The sequence below is a fragment of the Solanum pennellii genome, chromosome 7, assembly GCF_001406875.1.
Source record: "Solanum pennellii chromosome 7, SPENNV200".
In the NCBI taxonomy this organism is placed as follows: domain Eukaryota; kingdom Viridiplantae; phylum Streptophyta; class Magnoliopsida; order Solanales; family Solanaceae; genus Solanum; species Solanum pennellii.
The window spans coordinates 10,717,502-10,742,841 of NC_028643.1; the positions used below are offsets into that span (position 1 = coordinate 10,717,502).

The 25,340-nt window shown below is 32.2% G+C and overlaps 2 protein-coding genes across 3 annotated transcripts; both read right to left on the reverse strand.

The window, feature by feature from the left end:
* Nucleotides 1–5,736: 5,736 nt before the first annotated feature.
* Nucleotides 5,737–13,165, reverse strand: LOC107025533. Of its 2 annotated transcripts, none has more exons than XM_015226318.2 (5): nt 13,009–13,165; nt 10,639–12,311; nt 9,526–9,702; nt 7,113–7,818; nt 5,737–6,666 (listed from the first exon to the last, which is right to left on the reverse strand). In XM_015226318.2, exons 2-5 carry the CDS (start codon nt 12,245–12,247, stop codon nt 6,021–6,023), a joined length of 3,138 nt encoding a protein of 1,045 aa, XP_015081804.1. In that variant the 5' UTR covers nt 12,248–12,311; nt 13,009–13,165; the 3' UTR covers nt 5,737–6,020. The 2 variants fall into 2 exon arrangements, with proteins under 2 accessions (XP_015081804.1, XP_015081805.1); XM_015226319.2 differs by lacking the exon at nt 13,009–13,165 and adding an exon at nt 12,903–12,983.
* A 5,331-nt stretch (nt 13,166–18,496) lies between these two features.
* On the reverse strand, nt 18,497–20,201 carry LOC107025703 (protein SPEAR3-like). Its single transcript, XM_015226462.2, has 4 exons — nt 19,910–20,201; nt 19,500–19,567; nt 18,912–18,996; nt 18,497–18,822 (listed from the first exon to the last, which is right to left on the reverse strand). Exons 1-4 carry the CDS (start codon nt 20,165–20,167, stop codon nt 18,712–18,714), a joined length of 522 nt encoding a protein of 173 aa, XP_015081948.1. The 5' UTR covers nt 20,168–20,201; the 3' UTR covers nt 18,497–18,711.
* Between the last annotated feature and the right edge of the window lie 5,139 nt (nt 20,202–25,340).

Consider the following 25,340-nt stretch of genomic DNA (forward strand, 5'->3'; position numbering starts at 1 on the left):
CTTCCCCCCCCCCCCAATCGACGGGGCGTCGATCCTTCACTCGTCGATTGACACTGTCATGGCAGTGTCTAGGCAGCCTTTGGGTCCTCCTTGAGGGCCTTTTGCGGGGTCCTTGGGGAGTCGTACCCGTACGTTTCCAACGTAAATACAATCATATACAATTTAAGGACCTTCCATATCAATTTCAAAGAAAACGAACACATAAAACATGTCAAGATACACCAAGACACACATGCACATCTCAAGGCTTACTTTCAAACATCATCGGACGTTCTTGGACGTTTGACCTAATGACTTCAAATTAAACATGCATATTGTAAAACACTTATTTAACATATGTTAAAATTTTTTAGACACGTGTGAGGCTCTAAGCACCTTAATTCATTTTAAGGGTCCTTACATTATCATCCGAGTGAGTCGCTCTTGTTCCTTTTACTTTATGCTTTGATTAATTCTAGAGACAAAGACTATGACACTTGTACTTATATTTTAATTATGTATTTATATTAGTGTCTTGTACATTTGACAATCACGTTTTGGGGGGATTTACTGGAATGACTAAGTTTTCTGCTCTTATGTTATTCTTGTTTTACTTTTCACATTTCTTTCGCATTGTTGGGTAGACACTCACTTATCTTGGTGGGAATAGACAAGTGTCAGCATGTTCATTTTTGGATTCTTTCGCATTGTTGGGTAGACACTCACTTATCTTGATGGGAATAGACAAGTGTCAGCATGTTCATTTTTGGATCATGACACAATGGTGAGTCCTTAGTGGTGGATCGAGTGTATCGATGCTATCTTGTTTCTCTTGCTGGGATTATTGACTATATAGCGTAGGAAAAACCTATGTTATCCAAAGCAATGGTAACGGGCATTAAGTCAGGTCCCTTCCTGAGGCCCCTATAGATACTTTTTTTTTAGAAAATTAAATGAAAGGTGTCAAATAAGTCTTGGTTTGATTTTTGGTGAAAAATTGACAAAGAGATAGTCAAATCCTCTTGAAAATGTAATTAAGTAAATTTGGGACCAAATTAACATTTTCAAAACTTTCTAATATTTTATAAATACAAAAAAGCACTCCATTTTTCAACTTTTATAATTCTATCAAATCCATTTTTAAAAAAAAAATGTAAATGAGAATAGGATGTTCTCTTCTTCTTCTCCCTATGTTCCCTCTTCTCTTCTCTTCTTCTTCCTTATAAAATTCGACAATCCGTCTATCAAAATAAATATTCTCCCCCATTATCTTATCTTCCTCCTCATCTCCGGCCGTGACTCTCTCCTCTTTCTGAATTGAAGATTGTGTTCGACTTAAAATGAATAAGTCATTTTTTTGAGAGATTTTACAATTTTAGAACAATACTAAGTTTTTTTCTTGGGTTAATGAAGAATAAATCGTTCTATAGATGTGAAAAATGAGTATAATGGTACCTATTATTTATTATTTCTGAAAGAAAATTAACAAACTCAAAAAGCCATAATTTTGAAAAAATGTATATGTATTGTTAACATTCGGTGAAAAATTATTTTTTGTTATTTTTGTTGATCTTTTTGTGATCATTTTGTTCATATGATTTTAGAAATATAGTCTTGTTCAGTTGTCCAACATATATTTGAAGTGTAGGAGATTGAAAAAACTTATTTCTCAATCACTATCTATAATTAGTGAAAGAAAAAAAAACACTGACTATTTCAGTATCACACTCAAACCCAAAAGGCAAGGAGAACAAGAAGGAGAAGCAGAAGGACCTAGAGAAGGAGAAGGAGATGGAGAAGGAGAAGGAGAAGGTGAAAAAGAAAGCGAAAGAGAAAGAGAAAAAATTGAAGTCGTCAATTGTGTTGTGAAGCAACAATACTCACCATTGTTTAGATTGATGTTATGTATACCGTTGTGAATTACCTTTTTTGTTGATAAGTTGTATAAAACAATTGGTGAAGTGTTCATTTTTGCTGACAATATTAATGATTTTTTTTTTGTTGGAACAAATGTCAATTATGATGGAAAAGAAGAAATGTGGTATCCGTGGCAACATATATAACCTATGTTGTAAAAAATACTACAAAATTATCTGTATGTGCCCCAACAGAAAGGATATATGTGGCAATTTATGTCACAGAAAGAAGATATGTAAATAATGATTATATTGTCACCAATTGTTCATTTTTGCTGATAATATTATTATTATTATTATTATTATTATTATTATCATTATTATTATTATTATTATTTTGTTGGCAAATGTCAATTATGATGGAAATGTGCAATATATACAAAAAATCACAGAATTATCTACATGTGCCCCAACAGAAAGGATATATGTGGCAACATATGTCACAAAAAGAAGATATGTAGTAACATATGTCACAGAATGGAGATATGTGGCAACATTGCATTGTCACCAATTATTCATTTTTGCTGATAATATTACTATTAATGATTGTTATTATTTTTATTTGTTGGAACAAATATCAATTATGATGGAAAGGAAGAAATGTGTTGTTTGTGGCAACATATATAACTTCTGTTGTAAAAAACACTATAGAATTATATGCATGTGCCCCAACAGAAAGGATATATGTGGCAATAGATGTCACACTATGAATTGTCAAAATTTTAAAAAATGTAAAATAAAAATGTCTTAAACAATCATCTCTTCCTTTTTCCCTCTCTCCTCTCCTCTATAAAAGGTCCTTTCGTTTCAAATTTCAAATTTAATTTATTTTTACTAATTTTCGTGTTCTTTTCTCTTCTTTCCTTTCTCTCGTTCCATTATTCCTTTACAGTTTAAATTGTTGCGATGTTTTCTACAGCATCAGTGGTTATATGTTGCTATTTTCTTCTAAAAAAAGTGATGTTGCCCTCGTCATTTCTAGTTTATCGTTGATATCTTCTAAGGTAAAATTAAATTAGGATTTTGAAATACTTACTGGCATTAAATCAGGACTTTTTTAGTGGTTTTATCACTTATTTGTTTGTAAGATGGTTGGATTGTTATTCCTTTTGAACTATTATCTTATTTTTAAAAAAAATACAGTTTAGGATGTACATGTTGCCACATATGACATGTCGGTTGCAATTTTTCCAACAGAACATGCATATGTTATCACATATGTCGTTTCAAGAATGAGTTAATCGATAAATTGAGCGAGTTTAGGAATTGAATAAAAATGTCAAATTGGATCAAATTTTAGTACTTTGGACCACAATTAAGCAATAAAATATTTTATAACACTTGGAACAACGATTTACAAGGGTGTTATATAACTATCATATTTAGTTAATTGGTCATTATATGATGAACTAGTGGTATGATAGTCTTTGTAAAAATAATTGATAGAATTGATGATGGTTGTCGTATTAGACCATGATTTTATACTTAGACATGTTGTAGGACTATATATCAGTGTTACATATTGAATTAAGTGGCAATTTAATTGAATTAACCCCCAAAAGACTATCTTAGGATATACATATGTTGCCACATATGACATGTCTATTGCAATTTTCCCAAGAGAACGTGCATATGTTGCAACATATGTCACTTCAAAGATGACTTAATCGATAAATTGAGCGATTTAGGAACGGAAAAATATCAAATTGAACCAAATTTTAGTACTTTGGATTATAATTAAGCAATAAAAATATGCAATAACACTTGAAACAACAATTTACAAGGGTGTTATATAACTATCATATTGAGTTACTTGGTCATTGTATGATTAACTAGTGGTATGATAGTCTTTGTAAAAATAATTGATAGAATTGATGAAGGTTGTTGTATTAGACCATATTATTTTTGTACTTAAGACATGTTGTAGGACTATATATGAGTGTTGCATGTTGATTTAAGTGACAATTTAATTGAATTAACTCCCAAAGACCATTTTAGGATATACATATGTTGTCACATATGACATGTCGGTTGCAATTTTTCCAAATGCATATGTTGCCACATATGTCACTTCAAGGATGACTTAATCGATAAATTGAGCGATTTAGGAACGAAAAAATGTCAAATTGAATCAAATTTTAGAACTTTGGATTATAATTAAACAATAAAAATATGCAATAACATTTGAAACTACAATTTACAAGGATGTTATATAACTATCATATGGAGTTACTTGGTCATTGTATGATGAACTAATGGTATGATATGCTTTGTAAAAATAATTGATAGTATTGATGGAGGTTGTTGTATTAGACCATAATTTTATACTTACATAGTGTAGGACTATATATTAGTGCTACATGTTGAATTAAATGACAATTTAATTGAATTAACCCAAAAAGACCATTTTAGGATATACATATGTTGCCACATATGACATGTCTGTTGCAATTTTTCCAACAGAACGTGCATACGTTGCCACATATGTCACTTCAAGGATACTTAATCGATAAATTGAGCGATTAAGAAATGGAAAAATGTCAAATTAGATCAAATTTTAGTACTTTAAACCAATTAAGCAATAAAAATATGCTATAACACTTGAAGCAACGATTTACAAGATTGTTATATAACTATTATATGAAATTACTTGGTCATTGTATGATGAACTAGTGGTATGATAGTCTTTGTAAAAATAATTGATATAATTGATGGTGCTTGTTGTATTAGACCATAATTTTGTACTTACATGTTGTAAGACTATATTAGTGTTACATGTTGAATTAGGTGACAATTTGATTGAATTAACCTCCAAAAGACCATTGTATGATATACATATGTTGCCACATATGACATGTCTGTTGCAATTTTTTCAACAGAATATATATATGTTGCCACATATGTCACTTCTAAGATGGGTTAGTCGATAATTGAGCGATTTAGTAATGGAAAATGCCAAAAAGTTTTAGATTAAACATTTTATAAAGAACAAATTCAAAAATCAGTACAAATCACAAAAAAAATCACTTTTTTCCCCATGTGTTTGCAAGAAATGTATACATGTTTCTACACATGAAAATTTAATTAATACAGAACTTTAACTGCTTCATCTATTTCTAAATCACAACTACATAATTCACAACGTAGCTGATAGAATTGATGAACAATGCAACAAATTGAATTTTCTCCCAACAATTGAGGTTTTGACACCCTTTCAAATAAAATCATCATACAAAATTTTTTTTCGACAGTCATCTCTACCGACCCTCTTTGTTTCTTACCATCCTTTCAATGCCAAATTTATAAATTTTTCTTCTCGACTCATTTACCAGGACAATTAATACCTACAAATAATCCCTTCATTTATTGTTCCTAAAGAAATTAATTAAAGAAGAAGAAAAAAAAAAGAGGAAGAAGAAGAAGAAGAATATGTACAGCTCACTGGTGGCTTCCCTCCAATTTTAATTCCCATCAAAATTGATTAAATTAGGTTTTAGTCAATTTATCCTTTTACCCGTCATTTAATTCAATGGACCAACTGTCAACTTATTAAAAAAAAAAAAAAAGACTGTCAACTTATAAACTTGAGGGCAACTCCACAATTCTTAATCATAATCACATAATTATCACCTACACTCAATACTTAAAACTTATGTAACCGCCCATTTATTTTGAAACCTTTAACGTCACTTTTTTTTTAAAATCCCCTATGTTTGGGGCCATCATTTCTATACATATCATTAAGATTCCAAAATCACTGCAAGTAAGACATGAGAAGGAAAAGGCATCACATCAAGCAGGCAAAAATGACAACCACTCCAATAATTTGACAAGTTTAATGTTGAAAAAATAGTCACAGAAAAACTCTTTCTTTAATCAAAAGGTTCTCTTTTACATGTTTGCTTTAAAATGGCTTCCGAAACTCCTAGTTTGTGATGAAAATACAAGAGACACATGACCAGAAAATCTACAAGAAAGTAAAAGAGAAGAAAACTAATCGCCTCACAGTACATCAAGTATGGACTACATTATACAAAAATAGCTCAACCCCAAGATTTATAACTTGTTTCATCCCACAAGTAGAATGTCCTCCTATGCTTTGCTCATCTCAAGTTAGAGTTAGCTTCATACAGCAGCTGGCTCTTCAATTATTCCTTCTTTTTTGGCTTCCTCGCCTAGAGTAAATCGAACGAACCTCCTAACTTTTATGTTCTCCCCAAGAGCAGCAACAGTTTGCTTTACCAAATCCTTCACAAGAACACTATCATCTTTTATGAAAGGCTGCTCCAAAAGAACAAGCTCTCCGAGTCTCTTGGAGACCCTGCCCTCAACAATCTTCTCCCTTATATTTTCAGGCTTGTTCTTAAGGTCTTCTCTCTGCATTTCCAAGTCTTTTTCCTTGTTGACAGCGCTTTCTGGAATCTCATCGATAGATACATATTGCACCTGTGGGCATGCTGCAACTTGCATTGCCAAATCATCGACCAACTCCTTAAATGTTTCACCTCTCCCAACAAAGTCGGTTTCACAATTAACTTCAATTAGCACACCAATGCGAGAGTCATGAATGTATGAACCAATTCTCCCCTCAGCAGCAAGTCGGCTAGACTTTTTATCGGCTGTTGAAAGACCCTTCTTTCGGAGGTATTCCTGTGCCTTCTCAATATCCCCTCCAGTTTCGGAGAGGGCTTTCTTGCAATCCATCATCCCAGCTCCAGTTTCTTCTCGCAGCTGTTTAACCAAAGCAGCTGAAACTGCTGCTTTCGGAGCCCTGCATTAGAATCCATAAAACAGAAATTAACAGTGAGACACAAAACAATATAGGAGTTTTGGGATTGGAAACGGTTTAGGATAAAATGTTGGCATGGAGTTACACAGTAAGATGAGTAAGACAGAGTCTTCTGACAGTTATTTCAGATTAGCTCTTCCATAATGATGTTGGAACCAGATTTTATTTGGAAATTATTGAAGTGAAACGTGTACTTAGGTTTAGAAGATTGTATAAGCAGTATTGGAGTCTAAAGATGGCAGAAAACTAAAGCTATCATTTAATAATGAGAAGTTGAGTAACAACAATAAGCAAACTGAAAATTAATGTAATAAAACTATATATTTGACATGTCATGGAATGCCCTGCTGCCACATTTCTGGTTGTTCAGCGTTTGAAGAAACACAATATATTGATAGGAAGTAATTATCAAGAAATTAGAAACTTACTCGACAGTAGTCTCCTTGGCTTCAACAGCTGGTTGCTCTTTTCCTGGCGAGGAGACAGGTTTAGCTGCTGTTTGAGCAGCCACCTCTGCAGCAAAGTCTTGGGTCTTCTTTTCAAGACCTTCTCCCAGGTTGTATCGCACAAATCTCTTCACTTTGATGTTTTCACCAATCGTTGAAATTGTCTGCTTGATCAAGTCCTTTACAACCATCTTATCATTCTTGATGTAAGGCTGCTCCAGTAATGCCAGATCTTCAAGCCTCTTATTTATCCGCCCATCAACAATCTTGGATCTGATCTGCTCAGGTTTTGATAATAGGTCTTCCTTCTGCATTTCGATTTCTCTTTCCTTGTTGATGATCTCCTTTGGCACATCTTCTGGAACAAGATACTGCACTTGAGGGTATGCAGCCACTTGCATGGCCAAGTCATCAACTAATTCCTTGAAAATGTCACCACGCGATACGAAATCTGTTTCACAGTTAACCTCTACCAGGACACCAATTCTGCTATCATGGATGTATGATCCAATTCTGCCTTCAGCTGTAGCTCTACTTGATTTCTTATCAGCACTTGCCAAACCCTTTTTCCTGAGATACTCCTGCGCTTTAACAATGTCACCTGCAGTTTCTGTAAGAGCCTTTTTGCAGTCCATCATTCCTGCTCCTGTCTCTTCACGCAATTGTTTCACAAGAGCAGGTGAAATAGCTGTTGCATACACAGAGGACAGGACTTAGTGACCAGACATGAATGTGAAAGTTCTTGTTTCGATACGAAAGTACTATCTAATACTTTGATGAATGACAATTTACATAGACATATCAAGGAACAAATAGCCAGACTCTTTGTTTCAGTTAATCTGAATTAACATTACAAATAGCTTGGCGGAATCAATCAAACAGACCAACGAAAAGAAGGTCAAGATATAAGGAAAGCAGAGGAAGTCGGATATTGCACAACATAATAGAGTTTCTGAAAGTAACTGGCCCCATTAATAAATTATAGATGGACTGAAAGGGGTAGTGTCAGGAAGAAACAAATAGGTTAAATTTTACAACCCTAGAGATTTCAGTTATAAAGGCAAACTAGGATACATTCAGATTTGACAACCATTAGCGTTAACTATAAAGATCGCCCTTCTTCAGCATTGTAATTTATATTCATAATTCAAGACTCTACGACCTTATGTGATACAATAAGGAGAGTCAATCTGACACTTTTTTTTTTTTTTGACAACAAATCTGACACTTTTGGATATTAGCATCCAAATCCTCTTCAAGACTAATCTCATTGCTATCTCTTTCTTCATAAATGTTCTCTGGAAATGAATTAATTTACCATGTTTCAACAGGATATCCACTGTGTTAGATCCACTTTTCTTCTATATATGTTTTTACTATCCAACTCAAAATAGAGGAACATGGACAAGGAGATTCATATGCCAACCTTGACTCGCTAGGAATTAAGGCTACAAGTATTAACTGCTATTGTTTCAATAAGCTATTTAATGAATTAGATCTCTACAAAAGATTTGATGAGCAGGTATATATGTTTTAGCACAAATCTCGTCATTTCATTATTCTCCCAAAATTGAATGATGAAGGCATCAGAACAAGCAGATTTTAACTCAGATGAATTATCTGGAATCAAATTAAGATATATGTTTATAATAGATTTGATATTAGTAAGACCACCCAAAGGTCTGACCTAGTGGTCAATGAAGTGGCTTGAGAACCATGAGTTCACAGGTTCAATGCCCAGGGGGAGGCAAAAAAAAATACTAGGTGGTTTCTCCCTATTTTCCCAAACTGTGGTGGATAGAGTTACCCAGTCACTGTGAAGGTGGGAGGTAACAGATATCCTGTGGATTAGTCGAGTTGTGTTTCTTCCTATTTGCCCAAACTGTGGTGGATAACCAGTCACTGTGCTGGTGGGAGGTAGCAGATTCCTGTGTATTAGTCGAGTTGTTCACAAGCTAGGTTGGACACCACTACCATATTAAAAAAGAGATCTATAAGTACCAGGTAGGTAGAGAGAAGAAATTCTCTTCCATTTTCTCTGATTCACAGTTTCAGTGAAGCATTTGCATGCAGTCTGGTGTAAATGTGTAAAAAGTTAATATCCTCTAATGCAACTTCTTTCTCCAAGTAGGTAAATGACGCACCACCCGGCTTCCCCTCCCCACCCCCCCACCCACCCCAAAAAAAAGAAAAAAAAAAAGAAAAACACAACAAGCTTCTTAATCTTTAGAGTTTCAGTTATTTCATCACTCAGCCATGAAATTTTCACATCCTACCAACTAACACAAATGTTTGGCAACTAGATCTGCAAATTTTATTGTAAGGAACGCTATTTCCTTTTTAACAAGTTAACAGCAGAAATATCCCAGAAAAGAAAGGGAAATAAAAGCAAAACCTTTTGCTGCGGCTTCATTTAATGAAGCAGTCCCATTTTGCTCACTTGAGTTCGCAATATCTTGATCAGTGTTGGGAGCCCCCTCTTCCTGTTGAGCAGCGGTATCAGATGATTGTTCCCCTATGGAAGGAGCACTTTCAACTTGAGTGTCTAAAACTCCAACACCGTCCTGACTTTCTGTGTACAAAATTGGATTGTCAGCTAGTTTATTGGTAACTCGTCCTAAGTTTATCTTTCTCACCTAACAGGCTAACACAACACTATGTCCTATAAGTAATTGATTTCAAGAGTTTACACAGAGCAAGAACATCATCCTGTCGTTATTTCAATCAAAAGAAAAGGACATGTCTCGGTCACCAGAAAGCTCTCCATATATGAAACTGAAAACTGTGTATGTTGAACAAGATGCAATCAGAAGAAGAAACAGAAGAAGGATATACCAAATTATCAACATGAACTATACTAAAGTGCCTTTGCTTAGATTGATTCATATCATTACCATTCATCTCTTCCTCAGCAGCGTTATCAAAAGCAAAAAGTGCAAGAAAAGTTCTAAGGTTCGTTGGGGCTTGAAGTGCAATGTGCAAATAAAGTGTGGGATTTACTGAGAAGAGGCGCAAATGGAGAAAACAAACAAACATATATATATATATATATATATATATATATATATATATATATATATNATATATATATATATATATTCCAAACTAACAGTTATAAGCATAAATAGCAAATATATGGACAAAGAAATTGATTATTTTTACGACAAAGTGAAATATCAATGGTTTAGCGTCACCTCTTTAGGAAATGCTCATTCACAAGGAAAAGTATGTCTTAGAGCCTTTATGACAACACTAAAGCACACATGAAGCGAGGGGAAGCATTCAAACACGTTTTGAGCCTCGTTTCAAGGCTTCAGTGCGCCTTTGATAACATTGTTCCCCACATAATGAGTGAAGTGTATTTATACCATGCACCAAACCTTATTTGGATAACAAAATTGTCTAAACGTTGAAATAGTTGTATCTAATTGTTTCTCATAAATATGCAAGCGAGAATGAAAGGATATAATAAATCAGAGGGGAGACTGGAAAATTTCTTATTAGACACCTTCATCCTTGCTATTCTCCAAAGAAGCTTCAGATTGCCCAGTTGGGCTTGATATACTATCATTCTCACTGGCACTAGTTTCCTCTGTTTCTTTGACAGCCTCTGTGACACTTGGTATTTCAGTTGCAACCACATTTACATTATCATCAGTTAGTTTCTCTACGACCTCCTCACCCACCACAGTTTCAGATGCTGAGATCTGATCAGCTGCTTGCTCATATGAGCCAGTTTCATCCTCAGCATCTCCTACAGGTGACACCTCAGCTTGCTGACCAATTGTGGATGTGCTTCCTTCAGGAGCTGACTCCACTTCTTCATCAACGTTTTGTTTCGTCTCCTCCCCATTTATAGTTTCCGGAACACCATCATTTGCAGCATTGACTGATTCTTCCTCTATGCTTGTAGTTTCAGGCAACACGTCTATTTTAATAGTCGCCGCATCTGATTCCTGTGCATCTTCCTTTGATTGTTCAGCTTGTTCGTCTTCTTTTTCCCTCTCATCCAAAAATGAAGAGATCTCTTTGTTGCTACGGAAAGCCAATAAAAAGGGATTTGTTGCCGAATAGACAACACCCTGGTTGAGCTTTGAGTCCAACTCTGAAGCAGCTTCTTCTTTTTTCATGGTCAAAGTTACCTGTCCTCTGGCAATGCGCAATACACGGACATTAACTTCTTGGCCTACTGTTAGTGAAGAGCCACTGTCAATAATTCCAAACACTTCATCAGTTTCCTCTGATGCTGGCAGGAACCCTTCCTCTCCTTCAGGAAGAGATATAAAAGCACCAGACCTGGTTAGATTTTTTACAGTGCCCTCAAGATCTTGCCCCTTGACAAACTTTGAGACTTTCTCATCTCTCCTTTGGTTGTTCCTTTGTGTGCTCTTCCTTTGAGTTCGGGGTCTGTCACTATTGGTTGGAGCATCTTTCTGTTGCTGTGGCCTACTAGGATCATCACTTTCACGCATGGTGAGAGATATGCGCCCTGTCTCAGTGTTTGCTTCAACTAATCTCACTGTAACCTCTTGTCCAACAGATACAATGCTTCCTACATCCTTTACATAACTATCACTCAACCTAGAAACATGCACCAATCCATCCGTAAAAGCTCCAAAATCAATAAAAGCACCAAATGGCTGTATCGATCTGACCTTTCCAGGAAAAGTTGCACCTGGAATAAGGTCTTCATTCTTCACAGGAGGCATCTCACTCTTTCTAGCAGGTCTTGAACGCTTAGACTGAACAGATCTAGGACTCACATCTGATACAGAGGATTCTTCACTTATTTCAGCAGCATCAGATGAAGCTTCAGCAACTTCACCAGATCCATCATCTGCAGCAGTTTCTTCTACTTCTTCCACTGCTACATCAGTCTCAGTTGCTGATACTACGAGACCTCTTAATTTATGTCGTAAAATGCAACCAACTCTAAAATGGGGAAACAATTTAATAGATGTTGACAGGGGCAGGATATATTTTGGGGTAGGTAAAGTCTGCTTGCTGGATTTTCGTGAAACATCGTATTTTGATAAACATTGATTCCTTCTCGTGAGAAGGACAGCTCCTGGAGTAACTGATACATTGGTAGTTGCAATTGTAACCATTGGAGCCATGTTGATTAATATTTGGGGTTGCTAAGGTTTGTGAAGTACAAGGATTAGATCATCTGTTCCACACCTGATAAATATATTTAAAAAAAACGGTTAGAGAAAGAAGAAAACATGACTATATCATTTAATAATAGTGTGATAGGTTATCAGCTGCAGCATGGCAGAAATACTATAAGCATATAGAACAAACAGCAAAGCCCAGTACTAGAGTTGCTGAAAATAAACGGATAGTCGCATACGTTTGCCATTTAGGCGTAATTCATTGAAAAGCACTCAAAAAAGAAAAATTAATAAATTTGCTCTTGAACTTACATATTGTGGTTGAGAAATCATCATAAGCAATTTCATAAACAAGAATGATAACATATAGGCTTAGCAGTTTATAAATATTTAAAAATTCATCAAAAAAAACAGACTACACCTTGAGAATTGACAAACACAAATGCAATTCAGTTTCTCATAATATATATATACATATATATATATATGATATGTACTTTGCAAAGAAGCAAGTAAATTCACTAACTATCATACCAGAAACTCTAACTTAGAAGCTAAATATTTAACAATTCCAAGTGTGGTAGAACGATTAACATGTCTGAACATTGAAATTAAGAAATTGAATCAATTGTTATCGGTGCATATAATTGATCATTACCCATCAATTATGGCACAACTAGTACAGTAAGTAAAAACTCAAAATGATTAGTGAAAGAATAACTCAAAATGGAAACAGAGACGGAAGTTGAGGTGAGAAATCAAACCTTTGAAAGGGTGGGTTGTATGCATATATATGAAGAAACAAGAGATAGCGTAACTGAAATGAAGTTGCTGGTGAGGGAGGAGGGGATAGGGGTCAGACTCTCAAGCACACCAACTCTTCCTTCCTGTTTGTGAGTTTTATGGCTAATAAAAGAAGAGGGAAACGAAAGGTGGGGCTTTCTATCCTTATCCGGACCATCATCCCATCCATGCTCCTCTCATTCGGGTCGGGTCGTCAATTCCAACAAGCCCATCATGCTTTGGGAGATTTTGTACACACACTTTGGGATATTTACTTTTTGTCCCATTATAAAAGGGAAAAACATGTTATATTGAAAAAATATCTATTGTTTTTTTTTAAATTGATCATTTTTAATACACTTTAAATACATATTACAATGAATAATTGATCGTTTTTAATATATATTACAATGAATAATTTATCGTTTACATATAATACAAGTTTTATTGATGGATATAATACATTTATTTCATATTTTAATACACTTGTAATACAATGTGTCAATTTCTTATCAAACAAGTATAATATATTTTTTTTTAAATACACAATTATTATACATATATATTGCAAACATAATTCACTTTTAATACAAATTGCAGATTTAACATAATATTATTATTTAATTGATATAAAATGATAATAAATAAAAAGTACCGTTAAAAATCAGTCATCATTATCAAAACAATGACTAATAATGTATATCGTCTGATTATATTGTAAATTTGTTTGAAATACAATATTAAATGGATTAAAAATTTTGTGAATTTGTATGTTGAATTAAGGTATACAAAATTATCTGGAATAGAAATTAGGTGATGCAATCCAGCATGTATATTGAATATAAGATGTTTTCAAATACATATAATCTTATAATACATATTTGGTTCAAATTTATTTGGAATGAAAGTATTATTGTAATTTATTGATTGATCGAATGATTGTAAATATTTTTGTGGGATGATTCAAATATAAATTTATTTGGAATAAAAGTTAGTTGATTTGATCCAAACTGAATATTGAATATATGTGTTGTGAAATACAATTTGTTTTGATAATTTGGAATACTAAATTATTTGGAACACAATTTAGATGATGTAATTCAAACTATATGATGGGATACGATGGTTTGTAACAAACTAATTCTTTAGTACATTTTTTCATAAACTTAGGAGGAACCTGAACCTCAGCAACCTCAAACTGTGGCTTAAGAGAAACCTCTTCAACTCTACCTCTAGCTAGTGTCTCTCTACGGACATGACCTTCGGTACCACTCTACAAGCATAGTTGTAGCTTGAGCCCTATCTCTACCCCTAGTCTGGTCTAAACAACAACCTCGGGGACTGCCTCCCCCCTACCACTAGAAATAGAAGCCCTGGTCCTCGACATATGTCAAAACGACACGCGGTAACTCAGCACTAGCGAATGCAACCACGCACGATAAGAAAGGATGAACAAAATGAAGTTTTCTAAAAATCTTTGTAGCCTCTTAACATAATTAAAATGTTTTCTTACTGATCCTCAAGACTCTACCTAGACTTGAATTGTACACATGTGAGACTTATGAACCTGATCTCATTTTGTCTCAACTCAAAAATAGATGTAACTTCACTTGTCTATTCCTACCCAGACAAGTCAACCTCAACCTAACAAAAAGAAACAAATGCAGAAATACAGTAAAATAAGAACAAGACTGTAGACAATAAAATTGGTGTCGAGAAAACAATAATCAAGAATGGAAAATTATAGCAACAATCGATTTATTATTTCAAGTGCGAGTTCAAATATAATTTCAAGGGATTTGAAGCTTGATCTTGAACTTGGGATTTATCTTGATCTTGATCTTGATCTCTATCTTGATCTTGCTCTTGGTTGAACTTGGACTTGGACTTGGACTTGATCTTGATCTTGATCTTGACTTGAACTTTATCTTGATCTTGACTTTCTAGTTGGATTCAAAGGCTTCGAGCTTGATCTTGAATCCGGTGGTCTTGATCTTGATTGTTCTTAAACTTGATCTTGGACTTGGACTTGGACTTGATTTTGATCTTGACTTGAACTTTATCTTGATCTTGACTTTCTAGTTGAATTCAAGGGCTTCGAGCTTGATCTTGAATCAGGTGGTCTTGATGTTGATTGTTCTTGAACTTGATCTTGACTTCTTCAAATCTTGAACTTGAACACTTGAATCCTTGAATTCTTGAATTCTTGAACTTGTAGAGAAATTTATAACTTTTGATCCACCAGCTTTCTCTAGCTTCTTGTTTAGAATTCTTGGTTCTATTTTTCTGAATTATGAGAACCCTATTTATAGTTTTAGAATAGAGGGGTTGTGATTGGAACAGGACTCCCTTCAGCCAATCAGATTTAAGTGAAATATCATATGGGCTTTATGTAGCGGGCTTTAATTAAATTCATATTTATCAGAATTTAAATAATTAAATCAATTATATTAATCCATAATATTTATTTGGACTAATATATTGATTAACTTAATATAATCCAAACAACTTTATAAATGTATTTTTGATAAATTTTAAGTGACTACAAATACAAAGGTGAAAAACTTATTTATTCTAAACGATACCCCCAAAACCTAGTTATAACATGTACAAGACACTAATAAAAATACAAAATTCGAAAGATAAATACAAGTCTAAATATTTTTTTTTCAAGTAAAACAAAGCTTAAAGAGAAAGGAAAAAAAGGGTATTTCAGGATGACAAGTAGCTACTACTCAAAATCCTTTACGAACCACAATTGTCAAGAGGAGAAGAAGATCACATGAGTCTAGGCTCGAAACCTACACAAGTGTAGAAGCAAAGGGGTGTGAGTACCAACAATATAGTACCTAATAAGTAACCTACTAATCAAAGCAACTAGCTAGAAAGTGAATAACCGTGACTCTCCAACCGAACCTCCTCAATACTTTCACAAAAATCAATCTAGCCTAGAAATTCTACAATACGACCCAAAAAGCCCAATATTCACAGTCCAATAACCACAATTTAATAATTAAAAGAATCAAATAAGTCAACCTCAAAATCAAGTAATTTAATCACACACAACAAGTATGCTAACAATTAACCACCAACTCACATATAAATATCATGTACATCAAGTCATAATAGTCCGTCTCTTGTAAGTACCATTTCCCATTAACTTTGTAGCCACTTGCCAAATATGACCTCGTCATCACAACACTCGTCGGTAAAGAACTCGACATCACAACACTCGTCGAAAATGAGCTCGACCTAATAACACTCACCGCCAAAGACCTCGGTCTAATAACACTCGCTGGCAAAGACCTCTGTATAATAACACTTGCCAGCAAAGACTTCCGCATAACAGTCATCATATGTCTCATCACGGTGTTCAACGATCAATGCACACATCAATATCACACCACAAGGAAGAGACAATAAATTGCACAATTCAAATCCGCATTTATGCTTTCAAGGATTTCATCAATCAATCACTAACAGCAAAATAAGGCTATTTACATGATCATGTTCATCACATAATATTTTTCATTTCTACCCCTTTTTATTCATTTAAATATTAGTAAGTGGACAATTTAAATCCTTCAACCCATCCCCATTACTGCCAACACACCGTCAACGAAGGAAGTAAATGAATTCTATTAGATACAAAGTTTAGAAAGTCACTTGTCTTAAATTAATCAACTATCACTCTAATAGTTGAGTCTCTCCCTCTAGATTACTTTTAAAGCCACACAATCTATACACAAGGAAGTATTCACAATCCTATTTTGAAAACGACAATACCTATACCAAATTCTCTTGAAAACTGGATCAATCAACACAAACCCAATTCAAAAAATAAGGTTTAAATTCAAAATTGAATACTTGAAAACATTATTCTATACTTTAGGAACTAATTAGGGAAAATCATCTCGAAAAGGACATAAAATAAATTCACAAACTCACTTTTACTTCAAAACTCAATTAGTTCTTGAATAACTCATCAACTCAAAATCTTTATTTAAATCATAAATTTAATAATAATAATAATAATAATAATACTAATAATAATAATGATGGGTAATCAAAGATTTATTTTAAAAAATATTAGCCAATAATTTTATCTTAAAACCCCCACTTGAAATCACCTCTACCAAGTTTTCAAAGCTCCAAATATCAAAATGGGTAAGAAACCCCGAAATTATTGGTTTAAACACTATTAAGGGTCCTCCGCGAATGCGGGTTTTAATGAGTTCGACTTCCGCGAATGCAGTAGGTCATCCACGAACGTGGAGATCAACCCATTGACCTCCCACAAATGTGTTCAAGTCTCTGCAAAATGAGGGATTCTTACCCCATCCTTTCTGCAAACGCGACCACAAGCTCCACAAACGCAGAGGGTTGCACTAGACCATAGAACACCAAGAACTCAAAAATCATCGAAAGGACCCTCAGAATTGTTCGAAAATTCGTACACATAAACCACACATGCAAATCAATTATACTCGACGTTCAAACTAAACGGAACCGTAAAAACACGAATATGAGGTCTCCCTGATCTGACATTCATGAAAATCATAAGAAACTAACTCAATACCTAAAAAGGCAAAAACAAGCTTGAGGCCTCTCAAAATCAACCAAGACGTCACCTATGCCTAAAATCATCCCCCCGAATCTAACCAAACTCTCGAATTCCGATCCGAGCATGCGAGCCCTCAATATTGACCAAAGTCAACCCAAAGATTGAATTTTATTTCACAACTTAGGATCTCAAATCCTCAAAAAGATTTGAAATAAAAAATCAAATACTCTTACGGTTGAGGTTTCACATTTCAAGACTAGTGAAATCGATGAAATTTCATTCCGAATCTCAGAACTCGAAAAGACCTCAAAGTCACTTTCTTAACAGATTAGCCTTTAAAATTCACAAACTAACCAAATTCTCAACTTTTTACTCAAGTTCAAAACCAACTTTCAAACTCAATTATAAAAGACTTGGAATTAACATCAGGAGAAACAAAATGATAATTTTATGAAATTTTTCAAAAATGACCGAGCGGGTAGGTGGAGAAGCGTTGCCAATACACATATTTCAGAGCAGAATAGGGTGGCAGACCTACTAAGGGGGCCTTAGGAGCAAAACCCACCTTTTAGATACTTTTTCTAGTGTTTGCAGAGAATGCAGTTCAGCAAACATTTCAGGAACTATATACTCAAGAAAAGTTTTTTTTAAGCAAGTTAACTACTTCATATTTTGAGAAGTTCGATCGTTGTTTATTTCAAATCGATGAAGGTGACATAGCCAAGTAAGAACTCTTTTTTGTTTCACTTAAACAACCAATTTTACCTCTGATAGTTGTAGTAGTAATAATATATCATCTCCTATTTACCACCCAAAAGCATTTCAAAATCATGAATAGTACTGATAAATATATAAAAGGTTATAGGAAATGAAATAGAAAAGCCATTAATTGTTAGATGTTTAATTTGCTATATTATCCATATATACCCTAATGAAATACTATCAAGCAAGTGCAACATGTGTTTCTGATAGTGAACTCCCTTCAATTATTCCAGAAGAGAGTTAACAAATTTCCATAAATTTTTGTTAAGAAACGAAGCGAAATGTTACTCTAAAATCTACATAAAGTCTATACGCTTATAACATGACGATCATCCATACACAGAGTTGTTGTTATTAATTAAATTGAAAGCCTCAACTCCAAATCTAATTCATGGTCGCCGTTTGATTCAGAGATATGACTAGTACTTGATCCAATTGAGTTATTTCTGGTTCGATTCTCCATTGATTCCTGTAGTTCATTCATCAAACTATAAGACATTACAAAAATAATATGAAAATTCCAATTTATTTGATTGAGAAATGCAAGAAAATATATACCTCTATTTGTAGGTTAAGTAGATATCTATTCATGTTTGGCTGAGCAAATTGATGAGGCTCATACACTGTGCCAGGATGCCAAGCACTGAATGTGATAATAATAAAAGGTAAAAGAATCATATATTAGCTAAGGGAAATAATAACAGTCCTAATGAAATGACTCATTTATGAAAAAAAAAAAAACGATCCAAAAACATATATGTATAAAGTTTTATTTAAGAAGGATTTTGAGCATGATAAGGTTTTTAGGAATTACAAGTGACAAAACACATTTAGGTCGGTCAAAAAAAATAAGCTCTTTAGTGAAAGTTGACTCTACTATTAACATTTTATATTGATTGTGTTCTCTTCATCCTCCAACAAACTTCATCTTCACCTTGATCCCCATCTTGTATAGTATTTGTCAAAATTATATATACAGTTACTTTTATGATAATAGTTTTTCACTTGCACTAGAGAATACAAGAAAATAAGTAGGAAAACACAATTAATTTCTAAAAAAAAAAACATTCTCCTTCAACACACCCTTAATTATAAAGTACAAACTGATTTTCTATCAAGTAGGAAAATTAATAAAGTAAATAGTACCTAGGTGTAGAAGGTAGCTGGGAATCTCCATATCTAATATTTGCTCTTTCAATGTCCCCCAATCCCATCTGAAATCAAAGAAAGATTTGTTATCACTCAATGGATAGGGAAAAAATATCTTGTAGTTGCACACATACATAGTTCCCAAAATAGCATAAAAAAAATCAATTTTTAGTATCCAAACATATGGTACAATTTTGTCATATTGGTTTAGGACACTTTGTAATAATGTAACGTTCATCTATTACAAAAAAACAAGTCATTATATTACGAGGGCCGGCCGTGCAGGTCCAGTCTAGTCTACCTTTTGATCCACAAGGATCAGAATCAAATGAATGCGCATTCTTTTCCCATAATATTGGAATTGATTTTAAAAAAAAAGAAGATAGATAGATAAAAAGTAGGGGTACCATAATGGTTTGTTGTGGTGTAAAAGCATAAGAAGAGGTTGATGATGAATATGATGAAATTGATGGAGTTGATGAATAAGGGTTGTAAGTATTGCAACCCATTTGAGTATGTAATCTAATTTTCTCAAGTTGAGCAACACCAAGACCTCTTTGTGGTTGTTTTGGCTTCTCTAAATTATTGTTCTTTTTGCTCTTTCTTGATGATGATGATGATCTTTCATTTCCCAACTTTGGTTCACCAAAATAACCACTTCCCATTCTTTCTCTTCCAAAAAATAAGAAAACAAATAAATTTGTGTGTCAAGTAGTTGTTTGTGAAGAGGAAGGAGATCTCCTAAAAGGGGTTTTTATATATGATCTCCAACTTCCCTATTATAATCTTATAATTAATGCATTGCTGGATCAGATTGTCTATTTACATTTATCAGATTCATTTCATTTATTTTATTTTATACTTGCTTGGATTTTATGCCCTTTAATTATTTTAGTCTTTTTTCTTTTTTTTTTGTCAACTTCCAAAAATTTTTGATATTATTACTCATTTCGTTTTAAAAAAAAGATCTTTCTTGATTTGAGTACAAAATTTAAGAAAGTAAAAAAGATTTATCAATCTTATTATCCTAAATTAAAGTTAGAATAAATGTATCAAAATGCACTTTAATATTGTGGTACTCCCTCCGTCCTTTTTTTATTTGTTATGTTACGCTTTTCGAAAGTTAATTTGATTAATCTTCAAAGTTAAATTAGATTACATTAATTCACAGATATGAAGAAAAAATATTGGGATAATGCACTAGTACCCCCTCAACCTATCCCCAAAATCTCAGTGACACACTTATATTATACTAAGGTCCTATTACCCCCATGAACTTATTTTATTAATAATTTTCTATCCCTTTTCGGCCTACGTGGCACTATTTTGTGGGTCCAATGTTGGTTGACTTTTTTTCTCAAACTAGTGCCACATAGGCCGAAAAGGGGTAGAAATTTACTTATAAAATAAGTTCAGGAGGATAATAGTACCTTAATATAGTATAAGTGTGACTTTGGGATTTCGGACAGGTTGAGGAGTACTTGTACATTTTGCTATATCATAAAATGTTATTTAAAGTTTTTATAATTTGACTCTAAAAAAAATTCATAATAATTAAAAATGGACAAAGATAATATTAGATATATCATGTAGTGTTTCCAAAAGAAAAAGAAATTATTCTTTTTTTAAGCGGAGGGAGTATTATTTTTTTTGATTGTCCTTCTATCATAAACTCATATTAATTTAATGCAATTATATATACAAAATCTTTTTTTTTCTCTTGTGTGCTTCGATTCCACGTTTCTTCTCACTAACCCAGCCTCCTTTTATTAATTATTTTTTTCTTACCTCTCTTGGGAATTGACTATAATAATGATAATCTATAATATTATAGCGTGCATCTTATTTGCGTTAAAAATTTTGTATGGGTGATAATATATTTGTTTTGAAAATAGATTTTATACCCTATTGGTTGAACACCCTTTATGTGTTGACATTTTATTAATTCCGTTGAAGTACTCCGTCTAGTCCAATATAATGATTGTTGACACTTTTTTATAGTCAAAAAATATACTAATTATTTTGGTTAATGGATTATAGAACTATCTTTCTTTTTAATGGATCTTTTAGCTACTTTTATATCGCAAATAATGACTATTTTTATTTTTAAAAAGAGTTTGAAAAGAGTGAAAAAAGAAGAAGATAATTTTAACCATTTGACATTTGAATAATGTATTTATATTTTTTTTTTTTGGACTGAAGGGAGAAATATTTAATAATTTGCTTATATGCAAATTGGAAGAAATATAAGGAATTATGTTATCTAGATGAGTAAGATGCAATGTGTCGATGGTCCTGTTTGATTCTCGTAAGTAAATGTGCACTATCATATGAGAATTATCTAACGTTTGACATAGATTTTCATTTGATTAATTAATTTTTGTCCTTAATTAAGAGTTTTCACCTTTTTAGTCTTTGCTGATTTTAACTCAATTTTAAAATTAAACGTGAGGGATTGTTGTCATCCGATCAAGGTCCCTCACTTCCAACAAAATTTGGTGAAATTTGAATTGAAGTTCTAACTAGGGGTGTATATAACCGGGTTGGTTTGAGTTTTTCAAATATCAAACCAAATCATTCGTGTAAAAAATTTAAATTTATAAACTAAATCAAACTAATAAAATTTGGATTTTTTCGGATTTTTCAATCTCGGGTTGGTTCGGGTTTTTCAAATACCAAACCGGACCATTGTGCCAAATTTTTAAATTTATAAATCAAACCAAACTAATAAACTTCAGATTTTCTCAGATATTTGGATTTTTTCGGTTAAGTTTGCATACAAACAAATAATTAACTTGTGCTCCAAATATTTCTTTAGCCCAACCAAAATACAATTATCTAAGGTGCTTCTTAAAAAAATAACACAAAATATGAGATAAGTATTGATGACACAAAAATATTCAATAAAAAATAATAATGAAATCATCATATAAAATAAATATTGTAAAGTCATATGAAACTAATCATAATTTAAAAGTACTAAATCATGCTAAATTAAGTTTGATAAATATTAGTTACATTACTAAATATTTAAGAAAAATTATTATTAGATTATGTATTTTAATTGTCTAAACCAATATAAAGCTAAAAAACAAATATTCAATATTATTGTCATTCTTAGTGTTGAATTGATTTTCTTCTTGCATTAATATTAATTTGATTTTTATTTAAGTTTTATTATAATGATCAACATCTATGAACTATAATCTTTATTGAACCATTCCGAATTTTAAGTTTTAAACTTGAAATGATATATTAAAAGATAAAGCTATGAAATAATATAAGAAATATTTAAAAATGATATCAAAGTAAATATTTTTATGTATACAATAAAATTTTAAAATTACATATAAAATGTCGGGTTGATTTGATCTCGGATTGTTTTTTTAGTTAAAACCAAACCAACCAAATATAGTTGGATTTTTTGTTCCAATACCAAATCACTAGTCGAATTTTTTTTTCCAGATTTGACTCGATTTAAAAATCGATTCAGTTTTATACACCCCTAGTTCTAACACGTGTATTTCACCTTTTTTTTAAAAAAAAAAAAAAGACATAAAAGCTGCATAGTTAAAAGTTCACAAACCTATGAAAATTGATACAAGAAGAAAACATTAGTACATTTTAGCGAAAATCATTTTATTATTATTATTGTTGTTGTTTTCATAGATTAAATAGAGTTTTTGAAAAAAGAAAAAAGAAGAAAGAAAGATTTCCCAAAATTAGACAAATGTTATGATTAAACAGATTTTTCCAAAAAAAAAAAAACAAAAAAAAAAGTAAAAATCCCAAAATATACTTATAATAATTAATATTTTTAACCAAATGGTCCTGAAGAGTTACAATATATAATAATTATAGATCCTTGAAATCTTTATTAGCTACTTTGTAGGGATTGTCTTGTAGGATAAATGAACTTTTTGACCTTATAACCAATTACATGAAGCAAACATACATGCTAAATATACTTAAAAATAATTCCACAGCTGGGGTTTTATTTATTTTTTGTTAAAAGAACAACTTTTTTTAAATTATTATTATTTGAAAACTGATGAGTGTCGTGTAAGGAATAATAATTTAATGAGAATCAGATCTTGAATGTATATGAGTTTAAGATAACAACACAACTGTAATTAATGTGAACAATACAACATTTTTTTTAGAAAAAATGCACAATTATCCCCTTAATCTATGTCTGAAATTTCAGAGACACACTTATAATATATTAAGATACTATTACCCTTTATTTCATAAGTAATTTCCTATCTCTTTTCGACCTACGTGGCACTAGCTTGAAAAAAAAGTCAATCAGCATTGGGCTCACAAGATAGTGTCACGTAGGCCGAAAAGAGATGGAAAATTATTAATAAAATAAGTTCAGAGTGTATCTCTGAAATTTTGAACAAAAATTGATGGGACACTTGTGCATTATTTTTTTTTAAAATTCATGGAATTTATTTCAGAATCTGAATCCAAATCTGAAGGATAAATTATACTAGTAAAGAAATAAATTACGACTCCCTTTCATTCCCTTTTAAATGATCTTTTGGTCTTTTAGTTTATTTCAAAGTAATTGTTTTTTTTATAAAAGAAGTATTTGATTTATTTTTATTTACAAAATTACCCTTATCTAAGTAAATGTTTTGATAATTTTTTTATAAAAAGTTTCAAAGATTTTTTACAATTTTAATGCATATATTAAAGAGATATTTTACCAAAATGACTTACTTAGGGTGTGCTAAATATACTTAACATAATCGTAGGAAGTAATGTAGAAGAATTTTAAAGGTGTAAATCATAATCTAATCAAAGCTGTTAGACGCATGATTTGTGGGGCATATTTTATGAGTTGTTGTGTGGTGGAAAGAGAGAATCCACTCATTTGTTAAACAAACATGTGAACTCTAGACATTACAATTACAAGAGACAAATCTCTTATGGTAGTGTATCGATCGGTTTAATTTGATTTTAAAGTTTATTAGTTTGATTTATTGATTATTTCAGTTTGTAAATATGCTATTTCATTATAAAAATATGAAGATAGTGGCTCATCAATAATTAATTTATCAAATCGTTATCAATTCGATTATCGGTTTAATTATTAAGATTTGAAAAAAAACTAAAAATCACTAATAAATAAGGTGTCAAACCAAATAAACCATGCACATAAAATGATAAATTGCATTTTGCGTAAAGGCAAGCTCCGACAAATTGTAAAATAAATTGAGAGTTTGAGACAGCTCAAAAATAAAAATATGAAACTAAGGCCTAAGTTAAGGATTTTCTATATCGAATGATATAAATATAATTTGTTATGAGCTATTGACTAATCATTAAAGAAAATCTCAACCAGTTAATAATCGATAATTTGATAATTAAAAAAATAAAACTCATTACAAAAATTACTAGATCAATTATTCATTATAAATAAATTATTAACTTTATTCTGATTCAAATTATCAATTTTAATTCAATTTTGAACGGCACCTACCTAAAAGTGTCATATTCTCTTTCAGATCTCTTCCTCCTCTTGTCATTCCAAAGGAAGTCACTTTTTAATGGTCCATTCACGGGATAACTGTAAGGTACTAATGTTTAAGGTTTGCTAACTTAGGGTGTAGAAAGTTTTTTCATGGAAAATATTTATGTAGAACTTGTTTATGGGGAGAATTTTATTATTAAAATATATATATTTCTGAAAAATAAGTGACTTTCTTTAGTTACTTATTTTTAATATATATTTATTAGATAGGGTGGGAAGTGGGGTGGGGCCAGAGTGTATAGAATGTGACGTTATTTGCTTAGATCAAGATTTATTTTTAGCAATAGTAATTACGT